The sequence below is a fragment of the Hypomesus transpacificus genome, chromosome 15, assembly GCF_021917145.1.
Source record: "Hypomesus transpacificus isolate Combined female chromosome 15, fHypTra1, whole genome shotgun sequence".
Classification (NCBI taxonomy): Eukaryota; Metazoa; Chordata; class Actinopteri; order Osmeriformes; family Osmeridae; genus Hypomesus; species Hypomesus transpacificus.
The window spans coordinates 9,931,860-9,941,859 of record NC_061074.1 but is presented as its reverse complement, the minus strand read 5'-3'; the positions used below and the strand labels follow the sequence as shown (position 1 = coordinate 9,941,859).

At 47.4% G+C, this 10,000-nt stretch overlaps 2 protein-coding genes across 2 annotated transcripts in view; one reads left to right on the top strand and one right to left on the bottom strand.

Moving 5' to 3' along the window:
- Positions 1-4,187: 4,187 nt before the first annotated feature.
- ssr3 (signal sequence receptor, gamma) lies at positions 4,188-7,197 on the top strand. The gene is made up of 5 exons (XM_047036293.1): positions 4,188-5,163; positions 5,628-5,754; positions 6,044-6,142; positions 6,482-6,613; positions 6,844-7,197. Exons 1-5 carry the CDS (start codon positions 5,031-5,033, stop codon positions 6,908-6,910), a joined length of 558 nt encoding a protein of 185 aa, XP_046892249.1. The 5' UTR covers positions 4,188-5,030; the 3' UTR covers positions 6,911-7,197.
- Positions 7,198-7,545: 348 nt separating this feature from the next.
- Positions 7,546-10,000, bottom strand: part of kcnab1a (potassium voltage-gated channel subfamily A regulatory beta subunit 1a) — a 26,730-nt gene continuing 24,275 nt past the window's right edge. Inside the window, exons 13-14 of the mRNA XM_047036531.1 lie at positions 9,930-10,000; positions 7,546-9,653 (exon numbers count right to left, since the gene is read on the bottom strand). The exon at positions 9,930-10,000 is cut by the window's right edge and continues 18 nt beyond it. Coding sequence (XP_046892487.1) covers positions 9,564-9,653; positions 9,930-10,000 — 161 coding nt within the window. The 3' untranslated portion in view covers positions 7,546-9,563. The remainder of the gene's footprint in view (positions 9,654-9,929) is intronic.

Genomic DNA, 10,000 nt, shown 5'->3' with positions numbered 1-10,000 from the left:
CTGCATCGTTGACAACCAGCGGAGTGACGTCAATTGAGGATGTGGGTATTCTCTCTTAAATCAGATTTCCTGTTTGACTGTTGACACCGATGGTAATGTGAGGTTACGGTGCTACACAGCTGAGTACAAAACGAAGTAACGGAAAATGTGTTGATTTAACGCTTAAACCTAAAAATAAAGACAGGGGACACAATCGCCGTTGACCAACGGACTGACAGACAGATGCAAGAGGTGAGAGAATGTGTTAGACATGTGAGCTAAAGCCTCGGCTGTTGTCTGGAGCGGGGACAGATAGGCACCAAGGCCCAGAGATAGACTAGCACCCAAGCCAGCCCTCCCTGTAGCCCGGGTTAAGTGTGTGCCAGGTCATACATACATGGAAGCAAGAATTCCTATTATGTTCCATATGTTTTCCAAGCGCTCCATCTGACTCCCCCTGCTTTCCAGATGGTGTTTCTCAGAAACACACACACACGCAGGAACAAATATATACTCGCTTACACAGACACGCAGAAATGTGCACACGCACACATACACACACCAACAAACCCCCTCAAAGGCACACACACACAAAGGCACAGAAACATATGCACTTACAAATGGCATGTAGACATGCACAAACACACACACCCACACCCACGCACACCCACACACACAGACCCACAGACACACACACATATGGGAGGCAATAAAGTGAATGTATGAAGCACAGCTGTTGAGACTGCATGATTAGTATCTGGCCAGAAACCCAAGGTCAACGTGGCCTGGAAGATAAAAACGCCTTATGTAGAAACAACACACACCCACACACAAAACACACACACAAAACACACACTAAACACACACACAAAACACACACAAAACACACCCACACACAAAACACCCACACGCACGGTCTGCTCTCACACCCAACACCACAACACTGCACTCCTTCCTTCCCGTTCAGAAGTACTTCAGTTAAGTACCTGCCCCTGTTTGTTCCTGAGAAGACCTGCCCTGTAACTGGCCGTTCTCCCTTGTCTCTGTCTCTCAGCCGGAGCTGTGCTGGAGTGGTGCGTTCCTGCTGAGCTGTGCTGGAGTGGTGCGTTCCTGCTGAGCTGTGCTGGAGTGGTGCGTTCCTGCTGAGCTGTGCTGGAGTGGTGCGTTCCTGCTGAGCTGTGCTGGAGTGGTGCGTTCCTGCTGAGCTGTGCTGGAGTGGTGCGTTCCTGCTGAGCTGTGCTGGAGTGGTGCGTTCCTGCTGAGCTGTGCTGGAGTGGTGCGTTCCTGCTGAGCTGTGCTGGAGTGGTGCGTTCCTGCTGAGCTGTGCTGGAGTGGTGCGTTCCTGCTGAGCTGTGCTGGAGTGGTGCGTTCCTGCTGAGCTGTGCTGGAGTGGTGCGTTCCTGCTGAGCTGTGCTGGAGTGGTGCGTTCCTGCTGAGCTGTGCTGGAGTGGTGCGTTCCTGCTGAGCTGTGCTGGAGTGGTGCGTTCCTGCTGAGCTGTGCTGGAGTGGTGCGTTCCTGCTGAGCTGTGCTGGAGTGGTGCGTTCCTGCTGAGCTGTGCTGGAGTGGTGCGTTCCTGCTGAGCTGTGCTGGAGTGGTGCGTTCCTGCTGAGCTGTGCTGGAGTGGTGCGTTCCTGCTGAGCTGTTTGTGTCTGCCACCACGACCACAGCACCTCTGTTGATGGGGGGGAATGTCCCTCTACTTACTGTAAGTCGCTCTGGATAAGAGCATCTGCCAAATAACTAAATGAATAAATGTTGATCCTTTTGAACAGACAGGACACAAACACTTAATGAACAACACACAAAGACACGTTGAGGCACAAAATTACTCATGGCCAGTCTCACCCCACCGTGCACACACACACACACTTGCACGCACAAACACTCTTGATGCTCCAAAACACACAGTGACCTTTGAGATGCAGATAAAGCAGTAAGCCTCCCTTCGCTGCCAAAATGTCAACATCTTCTGTTTAGTTTCTCAAGCTCTGAGAGCAGAGCTGGCAGACCAGTGGCCTTATGTCTCTGCCCAGTGGCTAAACACACACACACACTCACACACACAAAGCCACTAAGTCACTGGTATGAAGAGCTTAAACTCTCTCAAGTGTGTCTTTATTTGGAAAACTTTCCATGACAAGTTAAGTTCCCTATCCAGTATTTGAAATTAAACATCTTACCGAATGGGAAAGTCAGGGAGAGAGGAAGTGGGATACAAATTGAGATACTGTAAACTTTTTAAAATTACGATTGCTATTATAATATTAATCTCTATCGCACTAACTCACACATACACCTACAGTTACAGACATACACAGACTAACACACACACACACACACACTCAACCACAGAAAAGAAACTATTTACTGCAAATCTGTTCTGAAAGTGTAAACACATGTGTAGGTTCCTTTGAAAGAAGATGATTTCACTGCCTTCTCCTCCCTTCTCCACCTCTCTCTCTTCCTCTCTTTTCCTATCGTCTCCTCCCTTCTATCTTCTCCTCTCCTCCTCTTCTCCTCCCTTCTATCTTCTCCTCTTCTCCTCTCCTCCCTTCTCCTCTCCTCTCCTCCCTTCTCCTCCTCTCCTCCCTTCTCCTCCTCTCCTCTCCTCCCTTCTCCTCCTCTCCTCTCCTCCTTCCTCCTCCTCTCCTCTCCTCCTTCCTTCTCCTCTCCTCTCCTCCCTTCTCCTCTCCTCCTTCCTCCTCCTCTCCTCTCCTCCTTCCTTCTCCTCTCCTCTCCTCCCTTCTCCTCCTCTCCTCTCCTCCCTTCTCCTCCTCTCCTCCTTCCTCCTCCTCTCCTCTCCTCCTTCCTTCTCCTCTCCTCTCCTCCCTTCTCCTCTCTTCCTTCCTCCTCCTCTCCTCTCCTCCTTCCTTCTCCTCCTCTCCTCTCCTCCCTTCTCCTCCTCTCCTCTCCTCCCTTCTCCTCCTCTCTTCTCCTCCCTTCTCCTCCTGTCTTCTCTTCTCCGTTCTTCTTTCCCTCTTCTTCCTTCCACACTGCCACCCACATCCCACATCACCACTCTTCCTTTGAGCCAAATAAAAAAAAAGAGTGAGAAAGAGACAGAATGTGAAGGGATGTGGGAGGAGGGCGAGGCCCGTGAGGTCCTTCTGTCCGTCGGCAGGACAGCCGGGGCCTCGTGTGGAGGAACAGAGGGACAACAGGAGCCGTAACGTCTGGTCCTGTCACGCCAGGACAACGCCCCAGGTGTCATCACACAGGTGTCTTTGGATTAGGGGATCTCCCCCCCTTCCGTCCTAACAATCTACTTGTTGCCCTTCTCACACACTCTACATCCGTCTACCTCCACCCCCCCACCCCCTCCACGGTAGAACAGTAGAGTAATGGGTTTGATTGGATGTCCTACCTTTTTATTCTCTTGTCTTATTCTCTCTCTTCCTCTCTCTCTCTCTCTCTATCCACAGCAGACAGTGTGGATCGTCAGTCAGACAGCCAAACGACTCACCCATGGTCTTGCCCTGTGTACAGGCAGCCTCTTTCATCTTTCATGTGTGAGATGGAGAAAGAGCGAGCATGTATGTGCGTGTGACTGGCTGTCTGGGTGTCTGACTGTGTATGTCGTGTTTTGTTGCCGAGCGATCTGGCTGCAGCAATAATACCATGCAAGGGGTGGCAGTCTGGAGGACATGGAGGGGAAAAATGTGCACTTGTAGGGTCTGGCTGGAATTGACTCGCTAATTCGCATTTGACACAATATCGCCCACACACACGCATACACTTGGCCTGAAGCTGGTTTTCAGATAGTAAGAGCGGATAACTGATATGGAAATTGTCATTGTGGAAAGTGATTTACCAGAGTTCATCCCCGGGTTGGAACAAGGAGCCTAAACTGTGTGTGTGTGTGACACAGCTCATTGGCACTGCATCTTTCACTTCGGATCATTTCATGTTGCTGAAGTCCGTGTGTGTGTCTGTCTGCCCTGTAGTAATGTTGTGAGTGATGGCTATGATGTCATCAGGGTTGAACTAAGCTGACACACCAAGGAGGGAGGGGAGGGAGGGAGGGGGACACAACAACCTTGCATGGCATTCTCTTGGCAGGCCTTGTGGCATTCTCTCTCTCTCTCTCTCTTGCTCTCTCTCTCTCTCTCTCTCTCTCTCTCTCTCTCTCTCTCTCTCTCACTATCTCTCTCTCACTTCCTCCTTCCCTCTGTAACTGAAACAGTGGATGGGATTGTGTGTGTGTCTCTCTCACTCTCTCTCTCTCTCCCTTTGTGTCTCTTTGTACTTTTCTGCACCCCTGAAGTGCATGTTTAATCCTTGAGCTTGCTCTGATCACGCAATCACGCAAGTCTGCCTATCTGCGTTGCATTCTCACACTCACACACACACTAACATTTGCCTGGCAGGGGGTTAAGCATATGCTAGAGGGTTCAGGTCTTTTGGTGTGTCTTGTTTTAGTCTAACCCCAACAGGCAGGCATGCAGTAACTGGACATGCACTATGCCACACACGCATGGGGGAAAAAGATTGCACACGCATTACACGCACACAGGAGTACAAGATTACACGCACACACTCACTCATCATTCTGGTCTGTTGCGGATGTTTATTTTAAAAAACCTTGTAGTCTGATTTTTGTAGATCGTGTAGCAATATGTCCATTCTTTCTGTGTACTTTTGTACTTAATTTACTTATTTGTGCATGACAAAGTATGCCTGATAGGAGTTCAACCGGTTTCTGTGCAATTTCAATATGTCGTCTGCAGCACAAGACAACAAGGGTAACGTGCACTTCCTGATGTTTCTGGTTTGCCAATGCTTTGAATTAAACGCTTGTCTTTCCTGAAGAGAAGCAATTACAGTGACACCATACTGGAATAATTAATGGGTGAAGATCGTCCTCTAGTGGACTTGAAGTATAATTGCAAGGCGATCAACGAAGAGGAACCCCATAGTGACAACTTCCGTACAATCACGGTCGACTTCCGTGTTTGTGCTGACGCGTCGTAAGCTTTTTCAAACCCTCTGTGCACCTACGTGTCAGTCTTCTTTCAGCGTAAAGCTCGAGACTACCGGTCATCTACGAGCCATGGCACCCAAAGGTAGCAACAAACAGCAATCCGAGGAAGATCTTCTGCTTCAAGACTTTAGCAGAAATCTTTCTGCCAAGTCCACCGCGCTTTTTTACGGGAATGCACTCATCGTCTCAGCGATTCCCATTTGTAAGTATCAAGATGGGAAGCTAATGCTAGCTATGTAGCTTGAGTGCGAGCTAGCTTGGTCCAATTCATTTACAGTGCATCGGATGCTATGCCTGTTAGATGGCTAACTATAGCCACGTAGCTTGCTGGACAACTTGACCATTATGAAATCGAGCCCATGTGTTTTCAAGTTAAGAACATGAGCTATCTACAACTTCACTTTGCTTTAGGTGGAGCTAGCTAATTTACCGAAAGCTCCCATTTTACCCAGTTAAACTTAAGGCAAAGCCTAGCTAGAAAGCTAGCTGGGTTAGGATACCTTCAAGCTGTCAAATCGTTTTTGAACTATATAAATAGCACGGCTTCATGCATCTATGAATTGTGTAGTAGTATTCTATGTTTACCTTGTTGACATGTGAAGAGCCATTACTCGTCTACGGCTGCAGATTAGGTGGTTGACGTCTGGTGTGGCTGTGGTTAACTAGGGTTGTTCTGGAGGATCTGGCACATGGACCTGGTCCAGTCCGCGGTCCTGTACGGAGTCATGACCCTCGTCAGCACGTACTTGGTGGCCTTCGCCTACAAGAACGTCAAATTCGTCCTCAAGCACAAGTAAGCAGAAACACAACACGCTTCCATGTTGAACTGTGACCTTTGTGTGTAAGTGTTATCTATGACTTGTGTGTCAAGACAAGATACTTTTCTCTAGAATGTAATCTCCAAGTTGCAAAGTATTGTTTTTAGTAACAAAAACAGCAACATCTATCATGTGCTTACCTAATGGTATTTCCACATCGCACGCATGGTGGATTGATTAAAGACACATTAGAAAGACGTGTTCCAGTTAAGTCTTTTCGGTGCTAAAATTAAGGATGGTCTTTTCTCTCTCTCTCTCTTTCAGAGTGGCTCAGAAGCGTGAAGATGCCGTCTCCAAGGAGGTAACCAGGAAGTTGTCCGAGGCCGACAACCGCAAGATGTCCCGCAAGGAGAAGGACGAGCGGTGGGTCAAACTGTTTTGTGATTGGTTGAGAGATCCTCCAGTCTTCTCAGAATGTCGAGATGAGTGATTACATCATAGATATGAATACAAAGATGCAGAACTCACACTGATCTGAAAGAAACCCTTGTATCAATTATTACTGTAGAGAATGTAGTGTGGGAGGGGCGGAGGCATATCGTTTTTGACAGACAATTATGAGGTTGCAGGGGAAAATCCCCCCTGTATTGTATCTTAATGATAAGTCTCTGAAATATGACTACAATTGTACATCCCAAAGCGCACAGGTGTATGTTTTCCGGATTGTTCCTTGAAACTTACCCAATGTCTTCTTTGTGTCAGGATCCTGTGGAAGAAGAACGAGGTTGCTGACTATGAGGCCACCACCTTCTCCATCTTCTACAATAACACCCTCTTCCTCGTCCTAGTCATCATCGCCTCCTTCTTCCTGCTCAGGAACTTCAACCCCACCGTGTATCCTTACGTCTCCATGACGACTGAGGAGAGCCTCAGACAGACGCCATGTTTACTCAGAGAGCTCGTCTCCTGACACTCCAGCCTCTCCCAAAACTAGAATGTTCCAAGCCAATGCATCGCTGTTCAACATTTTTCCGCTAGCTGTCATTCAGACTGTCTTAACTGTGAGGTGTTTTTGTTCAGATCAGGTGTTTGTGATTGTTCCTTAACCCCCTTTTCCTCTCCAGTAACTACATCCTGTCTATCAGTGCCTCTTCTGGCCTCATTGCCCTGCTGTCTACCGGATCCAAGTAAAGGAGGAACGGAATAAGTGAACAAATGAAAAGAACGACTGAAGATAAGGGGACAAGCTGTCGTTGGCTGGGAGGATGGAGGTTGTGGGGGGTGGGACGGCAAAGTTAAGGGTTCATTATTTTGTAATGGATGTGGGGATGATGTTTGTAATGGGGTAGTGGGGGGAGTCAAAAAGAAATGGCCATTTCAGATATGGGCTTTCATGGAATTCATGACCAAGCGTCTGGAGGTGGTTTCACGTCTATCCTTTTTTCTTTTGTATGCTAATAAAAGTGTCTGGATCTGAACTGTGCTTGTGTGCCTTTATAACTTTACAGGTGCAGCTCTTCTCTACCTCTGCTAGCCTAGCAAGGGTTCACGTGCAGTTGAAGGACTATAAGGCGAGCTTGAACCTCGAGATGTAGAGACCGTCACTTATACACGTAAACGACAACTTTGTGCTTTTGTGTTTGAGGTTGGCCGTTCACCTGGGAGACGTGGGTTTTAATCTCCCTCGTTACATACACACTTAAATCCCAACTTTAACGAGCTTAACGAGGCTATTTTGCGCCCTGCCCTGTTCTGTAGTGCACCATTGTCACAAATGAGACAACTAAATCACCTGAGACAGAAACAGGCTTGTTTCATTGGCATTCTGTGTTTATTTAATCAAGCTCTAATTTATATATATGTATATATATGCTATATACACAAGTCTAGGTTTTCAGATAAGGAAAGTAACCAGACAGACAGCCACATGGATACAATTCAAAACCGCAAAATAAATCAAAAGGTTATTTAATAAATGTTTCTGTTCCATCTACAACTTTACATGCTGTACAAAACATAGCAAAACCAGACAAACTAATGGTATTGACTAGAATACATATATTCTGTATTTTCCTCCGACGAATGTATTGTCAGAAGAACGGACGAAGTTCAGATAGCAAAAGCTGGCAACCTTGTTCCATTACAATTTCTGTTGCCTTTCATTAACTTCCAACCCATTTCTTAATCATGGGACCTTGGAGGACTGGATGAAGTGAAGGAATTCCTTGCTTCCATCCAGCCGGTGGAAAATGTAATAGAAAGGGTTTAGTGACAGAAATGGAACAAAGCCTTTGCCACACAGTATCCTGGTGTAGGACCCAGGCAGGCCACTTCCTCATTCACGGGGGGTCGTCTCCTCAGTTCAGACAGTTCTGCTCATGCCTCAGACTGGGTTGTGAGGGGAAACCTGGCCCAAGGAATAACTTCCAACCTTTTTTTGTCACCTTTGCGAAGGAAGTATGAGGACGCAACCTTCCGGAATGGAATGCAGCCACCCTGGATCCTAACAGCAGGGCTCAAGGCACTCTGCAGGATGGAGGCTGGTTCCAACATGAACACAGATGATGTCAACTTTCTCCTGAGTTTCAGAACCAGTCCTGTCAGTGAACGTGTGGATGACTTCAGGTCTGGAGGAGACCGATAGGTGGAAGAGACAGAACCAAACAAATGCTTTGTGCTACTGAGGGAGAACACAACTAAACGCTATTTACAGTCTATTTATAGCAAAGTCAAATTTATAAGTTAGTCATATATCATGTATTGTTCATCAGAGAGAAAAGATGCTTGAGGTTGTTTTTGATTATGTTACTCGGTTTGCTTGACCAAATTGACTGTACATACACGCCTGAAAAACATACATTTACCTAAAAAGAACAGAAACATGTATGTTTGAAGAATAGTATATATTTTTTCCTCTTTCAGATCTCTTCTGCCGTTGTCTAGCTTGGGGACAAGTAACAGTAGCAGTTAGAACTGGTCTGTCTGTAAGTCACACAGACTCACGTTAGCGATCGAGAAGGCGCGATTAATTCACAGGCAAAGGAAGAGGCAGGTGTCTCCTGATTGGATGCAAGACGCGGGTGAAGAACTTGGCCTGTTTTCTAAGTTAGGTTTCACACAGTTCTATTGAAGCAGGGCTGCGGTTCTTCTTTAAAACCATAGGGAGGGTGCGACATGCTTCACAAGCCCCTCACCCGCACAGACACACTGACACACGGAGACATAATGTCCTACGGTTCTACGCTTATCCAAGAGGCCTTTGGCGTTAGATTTACTGGAGAGGAGTTGGTTAGAAAAGCACTGTAGTTAGAAGCTTATAACATAGTGTTGTCATTGTTACACCTTTGGAGTAGTTGATCTATAATCTACTCATCTAGAGAAATGGGGCAGAGCAGAGAAGTAAACATGCATAGGTGTTGTCACTACGTGTTCACGTCCCAGCCTGACTGGAGGTGAACCTAACCTGGACGAAACTGGGCTCAGTTTAGCTAAATTGACTTGGATTAGATTGGGCGGAGTCTAGATAGGCGTAGCTGGGTTTAGTTGAGTCGTGTTGGAGTTAGCGAAACCAGACTGTGCCGTACTGGTTTTGGATGATCCACGTTAGTTAGGCTGCAGGTGGACTGGTTTCAGCTGAGCAGCGTGTGCTGGTCTGGATACCTCTAAACGGAACTGGACAATGCTGAAGGAGACATTGAGCTGATCTGGACTGGATAGCACCAAACTGAACTGGGCTTGGATGACCTGGGTTGGCTAGGCTAGACATGAACAAGCTGGGCTGAGCCGGGCCCCTGGACACAGGATGAGGGCAGAAGGTCCAGGGGTTCACAGCAGTCCAGGTGGTCTAGGGGCGGTAGTCCTTCTTACTGTACGGCCTGTTCCCCAGGATGTGGTCAATGTCCGACACCACGTGAGACGTCATTTTAGGAAGCACCTGTAGAGAACAGTAGAGCAGAGAGAGAGTGTGAGAGAGATAAAGCAAGAGGAAGAGAGAGAGGGTGGAAAGAGAGATAGAGAAAGAGGGGGGGAAGAGAGAGATAAAGAAAGAAGGAAAGAGAGAGTAAGAATTGAGGAGGAGAGACAGAGAACCAGAGAGAAAAGCAAACAAAAAAGGGAAATTGTATGTGTGTGTGCAGTATGTGTGTGTCTGTGTCTGCAGTAATGTGTGCAGTAATGTGTGTGTGTGCAGTATGTGTGTGTGTGTGATCACCTGGATGGCCCCCAGGTTCTCTGTGAGCTGCTCGGGGTTGGAAGTTCCCAGAAGGACGGAGCTCACCCCCT

Excerpts from the sequence above, each read along its gene's own strand:
- ssr3 (XM_047036293.1), top strand. The coding sequence starts at position 5,031 with ATGGCACCCAAAGGTAGCAACAAACAGCAATCCGAGGAAGATCTTCTG. Across the intron at positions 5,164-5,627 it reads CGTCTCAGCGATTCCCATTT|GGTTGTTCTGGAGGATCTGG; the intron begins GTAAGTATCAAG and ends GTGGTTAACTAG. Across the intron at positions 5,755-6,043 it reads AAATTCGTCCTCAAGCACAA|AGTGGCTCAGAAGCGTGAAG; the intron begins GTAAGCAGAAAC and ends TCTCTCTTTCAG.